The sequence below is a fragment of the Arachis ipaensis genome, chromosome B5 (genome assembly GCF_059453495.1).
Source record: "Arachis ipaensis isolate K30076 ecotype BB chromosome B5, ASM5945349v1, whole genome shotgun sequence".
Taxonomy (NCBI): Eukaryota; Viridiplantae; Streptophyta; class Magnoliopsida; order Fabales; family Fabaceae; genus Arachis; species Arachis ipaensis.
Window position 1 is genome coordinate 4,828,808 of NC_142440.1, and position 21,623 is coordinate 4,850,430.

Genomic DNA, 21,623 nt, shown 5'->3' on the forward strand with positions numbered 1-21,623 from the left:
GAACCTTTTTTTTGTCATTTTTGAAAGAAATATATTTTTCTAAAATTACTTCGGTCAAATGAATAGTGGTCAAAGAGAATTAGAATTTATTTTTTTTTCTTTTTTATATATTTGTTTTTCTATTTATATTTTATAATTATTGTTGAAATAAGTTACTAATTATAAATCTAATACATATGTTATTATAAATATTACATATAAAATTATGAATATTAAGATAAATAATCCTAATATTATTTTATAAAAAGTTGAGTAATATATAGATTAAACATTCATGTATGAAAATAGGATCGGAGAGAGCCAATATTTATAATAAAAGATCATTACTAGTAACCTAAATATAAGATAAGTTCAAAAGAAAAATATTGACTTTTAAATGTTTATGCTTACCATTTAATTTTATAGGTATTTTACATTTGTTTTTAAATTTTTACCTTTAGAATGTGATAAATTTTAACCGGACTCCATCCTAGCTTTCTAATAAGATCCATAGCTGTATATTATGTGTTCATGTATTCAAGGAGAGTATTAGGCATATTATTATCTATTTATAAATTTTAACCATAAACCATTTTAAAATGGAGAGAATAATTCTAACTAATACATTTTTATATATCTCAAAAAGTTATCAAATAAAAAGATTTTGCTAAATTAAAATGCTTACTTTTTTAAAATAAAAACATTATTTTTTAATTATATAAAATATCATCAATATTATATTTATATTAAAAAATTTAAAATACAACTTATAAAAACAACATAAAAATGATATTTTCATCAAAACTTTTATTTATAATAATTTTAATAAATATCTGCGAGACACTTAAAAGTTAAAATATAAAAGTGTCTTTGAATAAAAATCGAGAAAATTGACTACTTACATAGAAATTATTAAAATATTAGTATATATTATATTAAATAATTTATTATTATTTAATAATTTTTAACTACCAGTTAATTGCATCTGAGTAATTATTTTTTATCTAGAAATTACCCTTAATATAAAGAGTAGTGTAAGTATTTTGATAGAAATAATGAAGTTCAAATGATTGTGATGTGGAAGATGTCGGTGCGTGAAGGGACAGGATGACACCCAGGAATTTGTAAGGGAAGGAGAGGAGGGGGCCCCACGTAGTGAACAGAATTAGTGAGATGGAAGCGGGTGTTGAAGCACGTGTCCTGAAGCCAAGCATGTTGGTCCACGTGACTTGGGGGGGCAGTTTTCCCATTCCACGCTTCCTTCATTTCCGCATCTCTCATCCCCCACGTGAACTCCACTCGCACTTGTCCCCAACGCCTCTCCCCCTCTCCGTTTCTTCTTCTTCTCATTATAAATCCAAATCTATCATCACATTTACTTTATGTAAATAGTCAAATATTAACTTCTTCTTTGTATTAATTTTTTATCAAAAAATAACTTTTTTTTTTAATAATCAAAAGAGATGTTAGTACTTAGTAGTTTATTAATTAGTACTAGTAAGTGACTTATCACACTCGCAAAAAGTTATTATTGTGGACTTATGATCATGCACTTTGAGAAAAATAAGGACTATGATGTTTTTTAAAAGTTAACTTGTTATTAAAAATTAAAAATAAAATATTTTAAATTTAAATTATTTATATAAAATAATAAATAAAAGTTAAAAAATTATTTAATTAACAAAAAATTCATCGCTCTTAGTAAAAATATTTAGGATAGATAAACCGTAATTATGAGCTTATAAGGAATGGAAGGAGGAAGTAATGATTTTTTTTTTTGCAAACTAGCCATCCATGAAGTAGGAATACTTTGCTGATTTATTATGTTTTTGTGTCAAATATATTTTAGATACTATATTTATTGATATTTATTCGATACGTGTGTCTTTTATGTCTAATCGTATCTTAAAATAAAATAAAAAATGATTATTCAGACACTCTTAAATATACTTAAATATTATCACGTATTAGCGTATTTTGTCTTATTCTTAACATGTATTATTGAAATGAATTTAAAAATAGTATATATTATTAATTATTAAAATAAAAAATATTAAAAAATTAAAAAATTAATTTATATTTTATATCAATAAAATATCAAAATATAATTATAACTTATCTAAAAGGTTTATAAGAATTTCAAATTAGTGTGTCGATGTGTCTCGTGTTGTGTTGTGTTTGTACATCATAACTAAGTAGCTAACAGCTAATTACACATTTTTAGGGTGCGTTTAATTAGTTTGTATTTTTATTTTCTATTTTCATTTTCAATTTTTTAGATTTTGTGAAGGAAAAAATAAAAACAAAAAGTAAAAAGAAAAAACATAATTTTATTGTTTTTATTATTTTTACTTTTTACTTTATAAAATCTAAAAAACAAAAAAACACTAAAAATAAAAATACAAACCAAACGCAGCTTTAAAATTTTGGATTTTTTATGAATTGAATTTTTATAGATAGGCAGACTAAAAGAATTTTATACAAATAATCACTAATATATTATCATATTATTAAAAGTAACTAATATTTAAATTATTATTTCAGTTATATATAACAATATTTAATTAATTAATTTTGAAAAATTATTTATATTAGTAGAATATTAAAAATAAAATATATTTATTTTTGTCTGTTTCTAGAAAATAGGAAGATTATTAGGCACAATATTAAAAGATAAAAAGATAGATGATTCCTAAAGTAAATGTGTAAATATAAAGTTTATGTTTCAGGTGTGGAAAACTCAGAAGAGATGGTTGTTGGAAGGGGAAAAAAGGTTTGAGAAAATGGTGTTGATGGCTGGGGAGGGCCCTCGCATGGTAACCGCACGATATGTGTATATGAGTGTCACATAGGGTAAGGGATACAATATTATAAAATAATACAATAATTAATAACATGATGGTATAATAGGGACCCAGCATGGGACAAGAAAAATAAAATGAAAAGGTTATCTGTTTGGTTCATCCAACCCAATCCAATCCAATCCAATCATGACCATTACCTAGCTTCGTTGAATTGGACAATGAGTGCTGTAAATTGTAAAAAACAAGTCAATGGATACATGATGATGATGTTTCTTACAGTGACACTTCACCTAAGCCGTTGATGCTTGGAGCCACCTTATCGAGAAAATATTTCATTCATTTTTCTGTTTTTATTCTCAATTAGTTATTAATATTTAAAAATATAGAATAAAATATATTATTAAATTATTAGATTAAAAAAATTGAATTGATAATTAAGTATGATTAAAAATAATAAATTTTAATAATTTTTAATATTTTTCTTAAAATATTTAATAAAAAATATAATTTCCATCAATGGTCATTTTATCCAGGACCCTTTTTATCCATTTTTAATAATTTAATTTTAATATATTGTTAATATAAAATAATTTTATATATACAATTAATTATATAATCTTAAGTTAATAAAAATAGTTTTTTTATATTAAATATGTACATAATTATTAAAAATTAATATAATTAAATTATTGTATAAAATATTTTATGGGTAATGCTAAGTAGACAAAAAAAAAACAACCAGAATTTGCCTTATTTAGTATTAATTAATTGTCGCAACAATTAATAAATGTTAAATAAGGCAAGTTATAGCTGTTTTTGGCTGATTTTTTTTTTTGTTACCAAACATTTCTGATATTTTATATTATCAATATATCGAAATTAATTTTTTTTAAAGGCTTAATTAATAATGTTGTTTATTGCACTTCAGTACTGCGGACAGTATGGAATGGAAACCATGTGGGTTTATTACGGGCTTGTTGGATTTGCCTAATAAAGGAATTTAAGTGCACCATCCCTCCTTCCTATTTTAATCCCAATAAACGGTTCAATTATTTTCTCATTGTAAAAGATGGAGATCTTTGGCAATATTCAAACTACAATTATTGATGCCTTGCATTTGTACATGCATCTTGCAGTCATCATGAAACGAAAACAAAGAGATTCCGTGTCAATATCAATTGATGACCTTATTTGTGATATATAGCTTTTAGAATTTTAGTGTCAAAAGAATAATAATTTTTAATTTGAATAAGGAAAACAAAACCACTTGGTTTTAAAATGTACTGGCCTGGTGCCACCAGGAGCATGTGTTAATTGAATAAGTAGTTTTGTAATAATCATTTAATGATATATATTATGTGCACCTAGATTTGAATGACCTCTTGTCACTATATTCTCTTAGTGGGAAAACAACATTTTATCTTTTTTATTATAAATGAAGATTTGTACTAAGAGCATAAGCGATGTATGTAAGAAAAATTAAATTAGTACTTTTTTAAAAGAGCATTTTTATATTAATTTTGAGTATTATATTTAAATATACATTTTCAAAGTTTATCAAAGGAAGTTGAAATTACTAAATTATTATTCATATATATTTAAGTTTTAATATCTAATTATTTTAATAATGAAATAAATATATAGTTATATAATATATTACCATTATTCCAAATTACCAATTTCTTCTAAAAAAAGTGATAAATTAATAAATAAATAAAAATAAAAATTTAATTTTAAAAGTTATGGAATAATTAGAAATACTTTTAAAATAACTTTAATATTTAATTTGTGTAATTTCTTCTTAATAATTGAGATATGTTCATTTTTCTTATGCATAACTCCATTTAATTTGAATTATAAATTTTTTAAAATTTTTAATAGAAATAGGTATAACAAATAGCAAAAAGATGAATAAAATACTTTTAAACTTTATATACTTTGCACTGATAATTAGCATCATGGGGCATATGATAGGAAATAAATTTTCTCAAATTTTTTGAATTAATGTCATCAAATATGATTTTTATATATCAATATTAAAATTAATATTATATGATCATATTAATAAAAATATTTAATTTTAAATTTACCATTAAAAAAAAAGCAATCTAAATACAATTTTTATATTGTGAATATATTAAAATTAAGTAGAATAAAAAAAACGAGCATTTGTAAATTGGTTCGGTTGTGAGGGAGAAAAGAGGCGATGTATTTACCAAATGGTCAAAGGGGGTGTGAGATGAAGAAAGTGGGTGGAGAGAGTTAATGAAAATGAGTAATAAAAGGAGAGAGAGAAGAATCAAAAGAAAAGGGTGAGTATTATTATTATTTGGGGGGCAACACCCATGATTCTGATTATTCATAATTGCCCCCTCCCCTGTCCCTGACATCACTCAACTCACCACCACTTCCCCACTACTTTCTATATAATCCCCCCTCTCCCCTCTATCTTCTCTCCAACCAAACAAACCACCCCAAACCTCTCTCTCACTCTCATGACGCTGGAAAACCAAGATTTGGGGCTCACCCTAAGTTTGAGCTTCCCTCAACAACAACAACTCAATCTCATCCCTTCTCCCTACAAAACCCCTTCTTGGAACAACCAACCCTTCAATTCTTCAGGTGGGTATTTTTTTCGATTATTCTTTTTTTTTTTTACCTTTTTCTCCCTTACATGCATGCTTCTAGTTTATTCGGATCTGGTCCCTTTTTTATTTGCCTCAATTAAAAGTAGCATGCGTGGCCTTCTTACGTTCCTAAAAAACAACCTCTTTCTTCACCCTCCTGCTTTTTACTCAAATCCCTCCCTCTTTCACTCTATTTTTTCTTAATTAAGATTTGTTGTTTGACATGCAGATAATCGAGATTCGGAGACATGCAGGGGTAGTGCTGAAGGTGGATCGTTCCTCCTCCGGGGGATCGACGTGAACAGCTTGCCGTCCGGCGTGGACTGCGAAGACGACGCCGGAGTGTCGTCGCCGAACAGCACAGTTTCGAGTGTGAGCGGCAAGAGGAGCAGCGAGAGAGAACAAAATAATGGCGAAGATCACGACACGGAGAGAGCTTCTTCCAGAGGCATCTCCGACGAAGAAGACGGTGAAACCTCCCGCAAGAAGCTCAGGCTCTCTAAGGACCAATCCGCTGTCCTGGAAGAGAGTTTCAAAGAACACAACACTCTCAACCCCGTAAGCAACCACCGCCATACTCAAACAACCTTCATCACTCCTATGTTTTTGTCTCTTACCTATGCCTTCTTCTGCAGAAGCAAAAGTTAGCACTGGCAAAGCAGCTTGGCCTTCGCGCAAGACAAGTTGAAGTCTGGTTCCAAAACAGAAGGGCAAGGTTGGTATTTCACACTTTCCTCCTGCTCTTTTATTTATTTATCACTTTATTTACGGTTTATTTCATTTTTCAGGACGAAGCTGAAGCAAACAGAGGTTGACTGTGAGTTTCTAAAGAGATGCTGTGAGAATCTAACGGAGGAAAATAGGAGACTACAGAAGGAGGTTCAAGAACTGAGAGCACTCAAGCTTTCCCCTCAGTTCTACATGCAGATGAGTCCGCCAACTACCCTCACCATGTGCCCTTCATGTGAGCGCGTCGCTGTTCCTCCCTCAGCCGTTGATCCCGCCACGCGTCACCATCAGATACCACAGCCCCATCACCACACTCGGCCCATTCCAATTGGGCCCTGGGCCGCTGCTCCTTCTGTCTTCCGTCCCAGGTCGTGACGTGCACGCCTAAGACGAAACAAACGACATCGTTTGGGACAAAAGAAACGCACCCCCAAATTGAAAATACTAATAGGGTGTAATAGCGTACCCATGAATTCTGCGATCAAAGTATGGTCTAAGATATGGTGGTTAGGGAAATGATTTGGTGGGTCTACAATGTTTTGTATTAATTTGACCCATCATCTTTCTTTTCGTTTAGGGGGCATGACCTATTCTAGCTAGTACTAGTTAGGGTGTTTTTGTTTCCACTCTTCAAAAGAAAAAATATATACTTACTTTTCGCCCCCCCTTCAAGCTCTCATCATTAATATGAGACTTTGTGTAAAGTGAAATCGTCTAATTAATTAGTTATATTTTGTAATCTTTTTCTTTTAATTTCTCCCCCTTAACCTAACAGCAAGTTGAATTTGGTTGATGAGATAAAGGAAATGTTTCAAACTTTGATTTTTGTATACGTGGAGATCCGTAGGGACTAACTGCGGTTTAGCGTGTCAATTTGTCTGAGCTAAAGATAAAAAAAAATAAAAAATAAAAAATAAAAAAAGAATAGTAAATCATTTGAATAATTTGTTGTCAACTTGTCATAAAAAGCGGCAAACATGAGCTTAACATTTTTGGGATATTAATATTATTGACTCCGGAAGATGATGCTTTCTAATTATAAAAGGTGAAGAACCTGAATTGGTGAATCACTATTAGAAGGGATTAAGGAGCATTTTACTATTGTCTGGTTAAATTGGCTAAATACACATTAAGCGTGTGGGGGCAATTAATTAATCTTCTTTGGAGCCTAGTGCGTTTATTCTCTCATCATACTCTACATTATTGACTTTGCCTTCTTTGTAATTTTCTTCTTAGGTTCTTTCTTCCTATTCTTTTCGTCTCCTCTTACAAACTCATCAGGAAACACGTGGATTTAACGCTAAGATAATTAGTTAATAATAATGAGATATGTTATATGTAACCCAAGAAAAAAGATTAAAATCTTTTTATGTACGTGCTTATGTATTATCATCAGTTATCAAAAAATACTGGTGCAGCTGTGCAGGGAATCAACTTAAAAGAAAAAAGGAACATACAAAATTCTAAGCAAATTATTATTCTGACGATCGTTTGACATAGTTGTTATGTTTACCCCTAACTTTTTCTTTCATTTAATTCTGAGTTATTAAAAAAATAATATAAGAGTCTTGCCGAAAGACACATTTTAAGAGTATCGCAAAAGAAATTATTTTGTTAAAGTTATTGATAAAATAATTTTTTATATTTTTAATACATTAAATACATAAAAATTTAAAAATATTATTACATCATTAAAATATATTTTTAAAATATAAAACAATTAAAAATTTAACTAATATGTGTCTAAAGATATATAATCAAATTATTATTTTTTAATAAATACAAAATAAATATATTAAAAACTTCAAAATCATATACTACGTTGAAATTGGCTGTTTTGATTTCATATTATACCACGGTTTTCTCCCATCAGCATTCTCCAAGGATATTGTTCAAAATGTTGAAATTCAAATCATATTCCACGTTCCATGGTAGACTTCATAAGATTCTTGAAGGAATGGATTTGGAAACACATTCAAACTTGAAAGTACATGCATGCTAGGAAATAGGAACTCTTGTTTTATAGATCGCCGGTCAATAACACTTTCAAATTAAACCTTCTACGTGACTACTTGCTATCATGATTTCATCATTGGGCGAATATTGACTAGTCAAGAACTATGTGTTGTTGAACCAAAATTCTCAGATTGAGCAATCTCTTTTAAACAAGTGCTTGTGTTTGCATTTGAATGAATGTGGATAACCCATAATATGACTATGCTAACTGACTTTAATTTTCTGGTTTTCAAAACTTATTTTGTCTATATTTAGGGACACATGCAGTTTGCGTATGTTCTTCTTTTCAAAGGTTGACTGGGTCCATTAGTAAAGTTACTTTATTTCACTATAGCTAAGAAATATATAAATGATTGACTAATTCTTTTCTTCCCATAAGAGTTAGGATCATCTCCAATTCAATGGATTGCTGCTAGGTACAATTGTATCAAAGCTAGCTTTAAATTGAGACTGTCCTCAAACTCATTATTTACTAAGGATCTGATTTTTGTTTTTTAAAGGCTACTTTATTGTATAGGGAGTTGCTTTTTACTTAGCTCAAAGTTATTATCACTACGTTTATCTTTTTCTTTATTCTTTTACATGAAAATGGAACTTTTTCCACTTTACCTCTATCCAATATTGGCAGAAATAATTTATATATAGTAAAGCATAAAATCTAAATAAATAAATAAAATAAATGTATCATGATCAACAATCATTGTATTTGTATTTGAAGCCCAAGTGTTTCACCAATAATTCAATAAACACCGTTGAAACGGAAAAGGCTGGAAAAAAAAAGGGAAAAAGGAAAAAAGCTTCGCCTGTGGGTGGCATGATATTAGGGAAGGGGCCCATTGTTTATCTGCACATCCGAATGGCCCAGAAATTTCAGAGAAAAAGAAAAAAGTATTCACCATGAAACATATGTTGCAAGCAAGCTTTTCAGTTTTACTAACCTCCTGTATGACTTATTCCATGCATGATGATAAATAGAACAATGTTTCTTTTCTAATACAATAAATGTTAAATAAGGTAAACTGTTTTTGGCTAATTATTTTTTATTACAAACATTTTCGTACTACTAAATAGTCCTAGGTTTAAACTTAACCTGATCATACGTGGTTCATTTATTATTGACGACAGTTAGAGTTTCTACTACTTGATGAGGGCTCACTTTTCAAGGCATAGATGCAATGCACTCAAATTTCATTAATTTTGTAGCGCCCTATTGGTCTTGGTGGTGTAGACTGGAGTCCAATGAAATTTAAGCCTTGAATGCTGTAGGCCATGAATACGACAAGGACCCATTTAGTAATAAATTAAGGATTTAGAGGGGCCGAGAAAATTAACTTGCACAGGACATTTTATGGGTAAAATAAAAATGACTCATAATAAGTAAGAAAATATATCACCAATGTGAGTAAATTAGCTACATGGTAGGTGGTGCTGTCCTTCAACCAACCCTTGTGATTATGAATGTCAAAAAGCTAACTTTTAATAATAAGGTCTACTATTGCGTTATTGAAATCGTGAAAAAGTTTGCTTTCTAAATCTAAACTACAGTAGATGATAAATTGATAATGGACTTTTTTGCTATGAATTAATCATGGAAATACTTGGCCACCAATCCCAATAGTGTAATTTGGTGCAAATATCAGTTCAAACACATTTTCCTACAATTTTTCAAATGTTGTACAACAATCATCAAGTATAATAGGATGACTTCCCTTTTGGTTAGACGCTGATCTTCGTTGTTGCCAATCAATCAATTAACAATGAAACCTTGTATGATGTACAATGTAAGGCCACCAGTATGGCAATGATCTATTTACTTATGCTTAAGCTGATGGTTATACCTCCATCGTTCGAGACAAGGCGGCTTCATTAGTGCTCTGATATAATTTTTCGCATTCTCGAGAAACCAGCCTTGCTGGTGGAATCTTCCTTCGATGAGTGATCCTTCAAGTACGGCACTACATGTTTCTTCATATCTTCCACGGAGATTCCAAGGTGTTTTCCCGGAACACTAATGAAGTGGACTCTGCCAGCTTTATCCAGTGTTCTTAAACCAATCCAGTCTTCAATGTAAAGTTTTGTCTGAAAAGCAGATAAAGTAAGAAAAGAGGAAATATGTCAATGAAACAAAAATTTTGTGACAGAGCTCACATTACATGGTTTGGAGAACCTTTCATCATAGTTTTTCAAATCTCAGGTTGCATTGCTATGCTTTGGTTTATGACTTTCAAGACATATGATATTTGATATTAAAGCATTAATTTTTACGATATGCCATGAACTACAATTTCAACTATGAATTGATTCATATCTTAGAAGGCATTGATCCTAAGATCCTTCAATAGAAACAATGTGTTGGTGCTGACAGACTGAAACTTTTAGCTACAAAAGTCCCCTGCCAAACCATATATTGTGCAACAGTATGCAGCAAACAATTAACATCAAATAATGCTGGGAAATGGGAAGCAAGTGTTTCAGTCTTTGGTGTTACGTTAGCTACTCAAAGGAAACTTATAGAATCTACTTTTAAGAAGTTGGGATAATAAAACACTTACGAACTCAAATAGATGACAGAATCTGAAGGCATGACAGCTAAATATCTAGAGCAGTCAAATTACAAGACATACCTCTTGAGGTGGTAAAACTGGGTTGAATTCGCCATCTGGGTAATATCCAAACCAGGAAGTTTCCTTTGGTATCAAAACAGTGTCTTGCTCAAACTGTTAATGTAGAAAGAAAGATGACAAATAAATCAATGTGGCTTTCAGGAATTCAGCTAGAAAAATTCATAAATCATCAAAGATACCTGTAGAGGACTCACCATGATAAGTACCAAATTCTTCAAGCTACTAAATCTTTCCTTGTAAGTGAAATTTCTCTTACTTGGTATCTCGTTGTTAAGCACTGGGAGAAACCTACATTTCTCCAAATAATCGGGTATAGCCTGAATTTAGAATTGATCTTAATGTCAAGGTTTGGATCAAATTTAAGCAAAGCAACCAGACAAGTAAGAATGGACGACAGTTGACTCCATTACGGTAATCGGTAAAGATAGATATAACAAAGAAGTGAATTTTCATTCCTCAAATTGCTCTAGTTAGAGAAATAAGTCATCAGTCACAACTTATTATCTTTTGAAGTATTAAACAGAGGAATACTCACATTTGGTAATTTAAGATATCCACTTGGAGCTAAGTGTTCCTGCAATTTTAAAAATTTGAGATAAGTTCAGTAACATGAGTAGCATGATGCTAAGTGCTAAGACAGTGAAAGAAAAAAAAAACGAAAAGATAGAGATGAATACTTGAATATAGTCACTGTAAACTTGTCCCTTAATGAGGCTGTCTGCAAGGATGCAGAAGATACCAGACTGTAGAAAGCCAAAATGAAATACAATTTAATATATCAGAACCAGGCAAAAGAAAATTGGTATTTTGTCAAAATGTAGAGATAAAATCAGACAGAAGAGTTTTTATAAGTTTATCTAATATAATACTCTATAGAAGATAATAAAACTCCTTAAATAGCTTTGCTGTATTTCATGGAATCAAACATTGAGAGGAAAGAATGTATACTTGATTTTTCAGTAATCTATCATATCTAAGTTATGAAATGAAAAACAGAGAAAAAATAAGTCCTCACTAGGTTTTAAAGAGGACCATATGTTCGTTCCCAATTGCTCCTAGTTCTCTATCTTCAGAAGGGGACAAAAGAGCTATGGTGAAGAAAGGTAGCTGAATCTCTTTTACATTATCCATCTTTGCTATTCTATCAAGGTAAAAGACATTGTTTAATTTTTGCTCCTCGTCTTCTCTTACACATTTTACATATTTAATTGCAATATGTCAAGGATGCCATCAATCCAAATTGTTGAAAAGAATTTTCAAAATAAGATGCAAATGATGAGAGTTTCACATATTAATATAGTTATATTGTTTGCACCTTCTTATAAAATAGCGGAAGTGGAGATTGATTAAAAGAAAATGTACGGGAAGGTGGTAATATAGCATGCAGTATTTCCAAAATCAATAGCAGAAGACACAGGGATTACAAATACATCATACTGGAAAGATACTCACACCACACAGAGGAACTGAAGCAGTACCAGCATGAGGGCCTGCTAAGGATATAAAGTTTTTAACCTGTTCCAACAATAATATGAAACAAACCTCATGAATAAATTGACAATGGTAGGGGTAAAGTCATATTTATTATCTTTAACTTTTTCAGCTGTGGTACTGATAACTACTTAATGTACTCAATTTTCATTGTATTTTCCAACAGGAAAATCAATAGTTCTTTATTGAAGAAATGCAGTCAAATTTCCCAATAATTTCGGAGACTGAGAAAACTTTCTTCATATTTCAGGGAAATTATTTTTAACTATATTTCCTGTTACTTGGATATTTCTTTATAATACCAACAAGGAAATAGGTAGAGACATACATAAATCAACAGGGTAAAATTTGGAAAAAAGTACTACACTTGGAATATTATAGATTCTTACAGGAGGTCCTCCTTCACAAAATTCCACAATGCCCCGGCCAATTAAATTTCCCTACAGAGCAAGAGAAATTCAAGAATAAAACAGAAGGTTTTAAGTTATGGAAGAAGCTAACAGGAATGAGCTATGAAACTAAGTAGTTGTTTAATATTACATGATGAATAGCTGAAAAAGGAAAAGTAATATCAGAGTTAGGTCATCTTCCCACATAGTATACCCATCTCTCTTCCCAAACAAAATAAGTAACTAAATAATAAAAAATGTAAAATAAATATCACAAATTGTTACAAAACATGCTCAAAAAATGCATAACAAAAAACGGAAAAGCAATGAAATATGTAACTAAGTGTTACGAAAAATATAATAAACTAAGATGAATTGCAAGAAAACACACATAAACGACAAGGGAAATCAACAGCATTGTCACCAAATGTTTGTCAAGGGGGACTTGGCTGATGCAAACCTTTACTAATGTCATCTATTTATAAAGCTTGGGTCTGAAATAACAGATAAATCATAACTTCATTGGATTACTTTGAATTTAAAAAGATTAGTCACAAGTATTCTGTCAGCATAACTTCCCTATTTTGTTGGAGGCACCTTAAATTCATTTAAAGCATTTGCAAAAACTTTCTAATATAGCACTCGTCAGCACTCATTGGCATTCCAAAGATTGAAAGAGAATTCACATGAACAGAGAAACAAAAGGGAAAAATGTAGAAGATTCCAATTCTATTGTCATACTTGTGAGAGCCCAACAATGTTGTATCCTCCCTTCAATTCTTTCATTTGCTTCACCTGCACGTGGTGGCAGGGGTCACATTTTCAAAAGGCAAAATTGGTTTTAAAAGCATAGCAAGAAATGTTACCATAATACTGCAGGAATCCTAATCACCTTTTCACAAACAATATTAGTCTGCAATCAAGTAAAAGAACACAAATGTTAAAATAATAAATACTACTAATTCCTTCCACTCAACATAGCAAATCCTCTTTTTTCTTAACTATACCTGCTCTGTCAAAGGCAGAAACCATGAATCCCATGACCCATTGCCCACCTCACTGGAAAAATTGGGAAACTTTATCAGTGAAGAAAGTTAAATTACAGCTTCAGCATGCTGAGTTCAAAACAGAACCGGGGAAAATACTAGAAATAATGCACCATAAAATTACTGTACTCTACATATAGTGAAGAAATTAATATAAAGAACAAGAGTAATGCAAGCATACATGCAGTATCCTTTCACACCCGAGAAGCTGTTCAATTCCTCAGTGAAAGTTTTCACTCCACGATTGGAGCACTGGTCTCCAATTCCTGCCACGAGAAATCATTGTAATACTAGTATAATGCTACCTAAAGATGGTGAAACCATAACAAAATAAAGAACAACAATATAGCATCTTTAAAAAAAAAACCTAAACATCCTCCTAAATACTGAAGTAAAAGTTAGATAATTTCAAAGTCTTGAAATCTTATAAAAGAATCGCTCATTCCTTGATTTAGCTACACTTAAATCAGCAAAAACTCAACTAGTAAACTTGTAAACTCAATCTAGGGCCGAAACTTGTCAATCATAAGAGTAATGAGTTTTAACCGGATAGTTTGATAACCTTGTCTAGGAGGATGTATTTAGAAAGATAATCAATAATTTAACTAGAAATAGAATAAATTCCCAAAAAAATGCAAGAAACAAGTAGCGCAGGCTGCAACCTATGAGTAATAGTATATGATGTGATATGAAACATGAAGGCTTTTCAGAAACCGAATCCGTGTAAAATCGGAAACTTATGTGGCAGAAATTGAAAAGGAGTAACCGAAATTAAATACTAGAACTATTACAGTTATAGTCAAATGGAAAAACAGAATGAATAATAATTAAAAAGACAGTGTAACTAAACTCATTTGTACCAAAGTTCACTACATTAAGCAAGTAAGTAAAAGTGAGATACCATGGAGGACGATGAAGGGAATGGAGTAGGCGAGGGGGAAGATTATGAAGAGAATCGCCATTGCCATGGCCATCGCGAATTCGCAAGGGGTTGAGGAAGGTGCGTTTGGTGTATTGTAGTGTAGTCAAGGCTTCAACTTGATTCTAACCAACTACTTCTCCCAACAAACTTTGGGTTAAGCCAACGCTTATTATTGTGTTTGTGTTCCCATTCCTGTTAGGCTGTTAGTTACTAATAACGACAAACACAACATTCAATTAAAATTGCTACCCTCAACTATTTTCAGTTAATACTTAAAACAATTAGGTGGAAACTCGATTTCAAGTAAAGTTGATACTGAGAATGTTAAATGATTTGACTAATTTGACTAAATTTTCATCCAACGGCTCTCAGGTATCAACTTTACATGAAGTCAACTTTACCTGAGTTTTCACCAAACAATTATTAGATAATTTAATAAATTTAATTAAATTATTATTTAATAATTTTTAATTATTAATTTTATATAAAAATAATTGTATGTAAATTTTTACTATTTTTGTCTCTCAATTATATATACTCTATTGTTTTAAAATCAACCATATCTTTAATATTAATATTTGATGTTTATGAAAAATTTAATTATTTATCCGTGTATAAGGTTTGATTGTTATTATGATGATGAATTATTCTGTAAAAAAGTGCAAAATAATATGTATAAATACATAAAAATGATTAAGTTTTAGGAGTTTTAGTGTTCCTAGAGTTTTTTTAGTTTTCGATGTAAAAAATTAACTAATTAATCAACAAAATATAATAAAATTGTGAATTTAATTTTAACAAACAAATAATTTTATTTTTTAAATAATGAGTGTTATATATATATATATATATATATATTAAAAATTAGTCATTCATCAAATTAATTATCTATAAAAATATATATTAAAAATAAATTAAATAATATATATATTTATACACAAATATAATAATTGATTTAATAGTTGATATTATAACTAGTTATTAGTGTATATATAACGTTTTTGTTTTAAAAATAACAATGCATACAAATTAAATACATGAAATACTATTCTTTGAACTGAGAATTCGTTCTTATGAGAAGAAATTATTATGGTGGATGAGGTAGATAAGTTTGTTTTCTTTCCAATAAATTCAAAGACGATGCAAGGCTAAAATTTACAGGGAAGATTGGTTTCCAGATGACTTAGCCAGCGTGTGCCTAATGCTTTTACTTGTAAGCTTCCATCACTTCATGGACAACCAAGCCAACAGTTAAAACGTGCACGACTCATATATGTTGCTAATTGGCCCTTAATCATTAAGTTAATTTTTATTTTGGTGTCAAAGCCCATAGTCTTTTAGCCCATCTTTAAAGTTGGATCCCTCATCGCTGAAACTCGTTCCCATTACATGGGCTGTGTCACTGGCCCGTTTTGATAAGAAGAAAAAGAAAAACTTTTAGCCTTATTTACAGGTTGATTTCTCAATAGGTTAAACTACTGAAAATGCATTCGAATTATTTTGTTGTTGACAAAAATATTTCTAAATTTTGTTATGAACAAAAATATTTTTAAATTATTTAAAAATATGACAAAAATGCGCATCTATGATATGTGAACTAAAATGTTTTAAATTAACACAAAAAAATGATGTGATAAACAGTATTTTTTATATGAAAAGTACTAACATTTACAAATGAATCTCGTCATACTTTTCTATTAACGAAGCAGGTCTTTGATAAGACTGGATATTTTTGGCATATTTTAAAATTATTTACAAATAATTTTTTTGATAATAAAATTCAGAAATATTTTTGTTAGCGCCAAGTCAAATACATTTTTTGTGGTTTATGAGTTTATCCTTTATCAATACTATCCGTTGACCAAAATGGCAAAAATTATGATATTGACTTGAAGGTAGACTGTCTTTGTGTTTGAGGTGCAGGCAAGAAAAATTTCTTTACAGAAAACTTCTATTGAAAATTTTCTAAATCTGTAGCACAACCGAGTTTTAAATTTTTAAGAAAATACTAATTAGGCATGGCATCTACAAGTAATCAACACCCCATTGAATCTTAACATATTCCTACTAGAATTCTGGTTATATACTCGTAATCAATTTTTTTTCCTATGAATATTTTCCAACCATTAAAGCAAGTTAGCAATCTAACCATAACAGCTTAAAGGATATATGAATACATATGAATATGAGCCATTAGTAACACCTCTGTTTAGAGTCCTTTTTACACTGAGCAGTAATATTAAGGTTAACTCCAATCACTTCACCTTCTCAATTACCGAATGAAAGAAGCCTTATTGATACAGGAATGATTAAGGTTAACTCCAAGATATCTTTCTAAGTCCAAAATAAAACGTATTGAAGAAACACTAGTAAAAATATCTCTTCTACGAGTAGTCACATTTTTAGAACAAAAAGTTTTAAACTTTTCAAGATTCACTTTCATGCCAGATGCCTTGCAAAAAATGTTAAGAGAATGCATGACCATTTGGACCTGACTCTTTGTAGCCTGACAGAAAAGTAAGAGATTATCTGCAAACATCAAATGAAAAAATTTTGGGCCACCCCTAGTGACAGAAACTGGTTTCCACACACTCTCGACCACCTTATGAGATATATAGCAAGCAAGTCTTTCCATACAAAGTACAAATAAGTAAGGAGACATTGGATCGCCCTGTCTAAGCCCCTTCTAGGAGCAAAACTATCCAATCTATTCTCATTCCACATAATAGAAAGAGATGATGCACGGACACAATTCATAATCAAATTAACAGTAATGATAGGAAAACCAAAAGCAATGAGAGTACTCTCAAAAAACCTCCAATCCACCCTATCATAAGCTTTTTCAAGATCAATTTTAAAAGTAAGAGTACCTTTCTTGGATTTTGTGTGTTTCATGAAATTCAGAATTTCTTGGGCCACAATAATATTATCAGGAGCACCACGACCCGGAATAAAACCTCCTTGTAAAGGACTAACAATATCTGGAAGAAAAGGCCGAAGTCGATTAGTCAATACTTTGGTGATAATTTTATAAACAACATTACACAAGCTAATAGGCCTGAAATCCTTCATAAAAGTAAGGTTATCAATTTTAGGAATAAGCACAATCAGAGTTTTCATGATGCTAGGATTTAAGTACTCTCCCAAAAAAGCGCTCCGGACAATATTCCAAATCTCAGTGCCTACTATCTCCCAATATTCTTTAAAAAAATAAGCTTGAAAGTCATTTGGACCAGGAGCCTTAAAAGGGCTCATACTGAATACTGCTGACTTGACTTCCGCAAAAGAGATAGGGTCAATTAACCTAGCACAAGCCTCGGTGCTTAGAGTGGGCATCGGAACATCCCCTAAACAATCAACCTCAACCTCTTCCGTTGTACCAAAGAGATTCTTGTAAAAAGAGAGGGTTTCTTCCTGGAGAATATCTGGATCAGTAGACCAAGACCCATCTCTAACATATAATCTATGTACTCTATTATGGTTTCTACGCACCAAAGTCTGAAGATGAAAGAATTTAGTGTTTCTATCCCCATACTTGACCCACTGCTCTCTAGATTTTTGGTACCAAAAAAGTTTCTCTTACAATAAAAGTCTATTGTAATCTTTCCTCAATTTAGCTTCTCTAATTCTCAGAGATAACACATCGATAACCTCCAAACGCCGTTAAATCTGATCAATCTGATATTCTAGCTTACTTTTTCGCATAAAAATATTTCCAAACATCTTTGAGTTAAAGTTCAAAGAAGCCTGTTGAACCATCTTAAACCTTTCAGTAATGCCTCCAAACTCTTGATTCCAAGCCTTACTAATAACATGTTTATAAGAAGGATGTGTTGCCCACGCAACTTAAAATCTAAAAAAACGAGAACCTTTCACTCTAGGGCCACCATGACAACGAACTAAAATAGGACAATGATCAAAATGAAGCCTGCTAAGAATTTTAGAATAACCCTCAGGAAACATTGTCATCCACGCCTCATTAACTAGAGCTCTATCCAACTTTTTAGCCAAGTCCCTGCCAGCCTGAACTGCTCTATACCAAGTATATCTCCTACCAATCACTTTAAGATCAAAGAGCTCATAGTCATCTAGAGTAGTAGCTAATAGACTAGCTCTGTGAGAAGAAAAATAAGCACCTGTACTCTCGTCTAGTGTCACAATCTCATTAAAATCACCAACGGCCATCCACGGTCTGGCTTGAATGAATAGAATGCAAATGATCCCAAAGCATACCTCTTTTTTCGAATTGAGGACTCTCATACACTGCACTACAAAGCCAAACTAAGTTACCCACACTCACTTTCACTGTGATACATTGGTCAATTTGGTCAATAACCACACAAGAAGCATTAGCAATAGATGATAGAAACCAAATGCCACCCCTGTGTCCTACTGCTTCCTCAATACCAACACAATGAAAACCCAACTTATCCCAAAAATTCTTCAAATTATTAAACATGGTACGAGTCTCGAAGAGAAAGAAAAAATATGGTTTATATATTCTTACCAAATTTTTGCAATGCACATGGGCCATCTTGTTAGACGCACCCCTTACATTCCAGGCTATGATATTGAAACTATCCATAAAAAACAGCAAAAAAGGAGCTCCAATAACAAACCCGAGACTCAACATGATGTCCCTGTCTTCAACGATCCTGCCTTTAATAGACTCTCAAGTTGCAGCACAATTTTCTCCGTCGAAACTTGCGCCACACCCGCCGTCGATGCTCCATCCTTATCTATTGGTGAATTCTGCAAAGAGTTTGGGCGAGGACACTTTCGCACAGTACTATTTGTTGTCTCACCTTGCTGCTGATGATGAACATTGTGCCGTGTCCCCGAAGAAGCCACACTAACCGGTTTTTCAATATTGATGCCCCTACTTAATTTTACTTTGGATCCAGTAGCATGTGTTGTACGTTGGTGATTAGGCCTTGTCCAAGTATTGGTAGCCTTGTTAGGAGTCTTCTTTGCTTTTGGTTGGACCTGATGGGTGCTAGGAAAAGACTTTTAACCCATTTTATACTTTCTTTTTCTAATCACTTGAGTTCAGCCTTCCAAATCCTCATGTTGTGCATGGTTTACATGAACAACATGCAAATCACTTTCCACCAAATTTGGGACAGCAACATTTACAGTCCCATCTCCAAGATTTTTGCCAAAATTAAAACTTTCCTTTTTCACATGCACTGGATTTTTTGAATTCGAACTTTCTGGCTGCTTTGCTACATCGCCGACCACTTTGGCATTAGTTCCTCCTGCTGTATTGCTGTCAGTCTTGCACACCTTCATATCATGACCAAACTTGAGACACGAGCCACAAATAAGGTGAAGACTTTCATATTCAACCTCATATTCAACACCTTCAATAAGAATCTTCTTAGTCATTGGCAATCCTAAATCTATCTGAACACAAGCTCGAGCATATCGTCCTCTTTCAGCTAATTTTGTTGCCAAATCAACCTTGACGGGAATGCCAATTGCAGCCACAACACGGAGCATTGCATCTTCTTGGTAGCACCAAATTGGTAATCCGAAAATTCTAATCCACAAGTTGCTCCAAAACAATTTTCACTTGATCTAAACTCTTGATCCCAAGACTTCACAGCCACATAATTTCCCTCGATCATCCATGGACCTCCTAAGAGAACCTTTTCTCGCTCCTCAGCCACATCAAACTTCACAAGAAAGTAGTCAAACCCCACGTCCAATAAATCAAAACCTCCCTTAATCCGCCATACCGTTCGGAGTTTATGAGACAATGCAGTGTAGCTATAATGTTTACCTAGCACCTTAATCACTATAGCGTCTTTATAAAGTTCTGCCAAACAATTCTTAGCTTCTTGGGTAAACGTGACACTCGGTGGCAAGAGATCTCCTTGCTTCCCAGAAACTACCGTAATGTTATCTCCCGACAAAGTTTCAACGAGTGAAAAAGTTTTAGCAATCTTAGAACCCACAACTTTGTCCCTGAAAGAAACCTCCAAAGGCTTAGAAACCCCTCCCGAAATATGATCCTCCTTTTCCCCTGATGCAAGCCCTCCCCCGCTCTCCTCCTTATCTCTTCTGCCGACATTATCGGCTGCCTCGCCGTGTTTCACCCTCAAAGTCTTTTCCCACTCATTCCACCGCACATCTTCGATTTTTAAAATTATCACCTTTGAATACGATATATTATTAAGTTTTAGAAGTTTTAGTGTTCCTAGAGTTTTTTTAGTTTTCGATGTAAAAAATTAACTAATTAATCAACAAAATATAATAAAATTGTGAATTTAATTTTAACAAACAAATAATTTTATTTCTTAAATAATGAGTGTTATATATATATATATATATATATATATATATTAAAAATTAGTCATTTATCAAATTAATTATCTATAAAAAATATATATTAAAAATAAATTAAACAACGTGTATATATATATATATATATATATATATATATAATAATTGATTTTTTTTTTGGTGACTATAATAATTGATTTAATAGTTGATATTATAACTAGTTTTTAGTGTATATATAATGTTTTTGTTTTAAAAATAACAATGCATACAAATTAAATACATGAAATACTATTCTTTGAACTGAGAATTCGTTCTTATGAGAAGAAATTATTATGGTGCATGAGGTAGATAAGTTTGTTTTCTTTCCAATAAATTCAAAGACGATGCAAGGCTAAAATTTACAGGGAAGATTGATTTCCAGATGACTTAACCAGCGTGTGCCTAATGCTTTTACTTGTAAGCTTCCATTACTTCATGGACAACCAAGCCGACAGTTAAAACGTGCACGACTCATATATGTGGCCAATTGGCCCTTAAGCATTAAGTTAATTTTTATTTTGGTGTCAAAGCCCATAGTCTTTTAGCCCATCTTTAAAGTTGGATCCCTCATCGCTGAAACTCATTCCCATTACATGGGCTGTGTCATTGGCCCGTTTTGATAAGAAGAAAAAAATAACTTTTAGCCTTATTTGCACTTACTGAAAATGC

General features: G+C 31.6%; 2 protein-coding genes across 3 annotated transcripts; one reads left to right on the forward strand and one right to left on the reverse strand.

Moving 5' to 3' along the window:
* Positions 1–5,032: 5,032 nt before the first annotated feature.
* Positions 5,033–6,878, forward strand: LOC107642584 (homeobox-leucine zipper protein HAT4). The gene is made up of 4 exons (XM_016345981.3): positions 5,033–5,405; positions 5,640–5,968; positions 6,046–6,125; positions 6,199–6,878. Exons 1-4 carry the CDS (start codon positions 5,279–5,281, stop codon positions 6,512–6,514), a joined length of 852 nt encoding a protein of 283 aa, XP_016201467.1. The 5' UTR covers positions 5,033–5,278; the 3' UTR covers positions 6,515–6,878.
* Positions 6,879–8,844: 1,966 nt separating this feature from the next.
* Positions 8,845–14,815, reverse strand: LOC107642583 (uncharacterized). Of its 2 annotated transcripts, none has more exons than XM_088487629.1 (13): positions 14,607–14,815; positions 13,887–13,971; positions 13,667–13,718; positions 13,552–13,572; positions 13,401–13,454; positions 12,660–12,710; positions 12,232–12,294; positions 11,457–11,522; positions 11,315–11,353; positions 10,974–11,096; positions 10,780–10,872; positions 9,994–10,234; positions 8,845–8,999 (listed from the first exon to the last, which is right to left on the reverse strand). In XM_088487629.1, exons 1-12 carry the CDS (start codon positions 14,677–14,679, stop codon positions 10,022–10,024), a joined length of 933 nt encoding a protein of 310 aa, XP_088343755.1. In that variant the 5' UTR covers positions 14,680–14,815; the 3' UTR covers positions 8,845–8,999; positions 9,994–10,021. The 2 variants fall into 2 exon arrangements, with proteins under 2 accessions (XP_088343755.1, XP_088343754.1); XM_088487628.1 differs by lacking the exon at positions 8,845–8,999 and adding an exon at positions 9,065–9,415.
* Positions 14,816–21,623: the final 6,808 nt, after the last annotated feature.

Coding starts and splice junctions, on each gene's coding strand:
- LOC107642584 (XM_016345981.3), top strand. CDS start 5,279: ATGACGCTGGAAAACCAAGATTTGGGGCTCACCCTAAGTTTGAGCTTC. Junction 5,406..5,639: donor CCAACCCTTCAATTCTTCAG/GTGGGTATTTTT, acceptor TTTGACATGCAG/ATAATCGAGATTCGGAGACA. Junction 5,969..6,045: donor AACACAACACTCTCAACCCC/GTAAGCAACCAC, acceptor CTTCTTCTGCAG/AAGCAAAAGTTAGCACTGGC.
- LOC107642583 (XM_088487629.1), bottom strand. CDS start 14,679: ATGGCCATGGCAATGGCGATTCTCTTCATAATCTTCCCCCTCGCCTAC. Junction 12,295..12,659: donor TTTGTGAAGGAGGACCTCCT/GTAAGAATCTAT, acceptor TTGTTGGAACAG/GTTAAAAACTTTATATCCTT. Junction 10,235..10,779: donor CAGTTTTACCACCTCAAGAG/GTATGTCTTGTA, acceptor TCTGCTTTTCAG/ACAAAACTTTACATTGAAGA.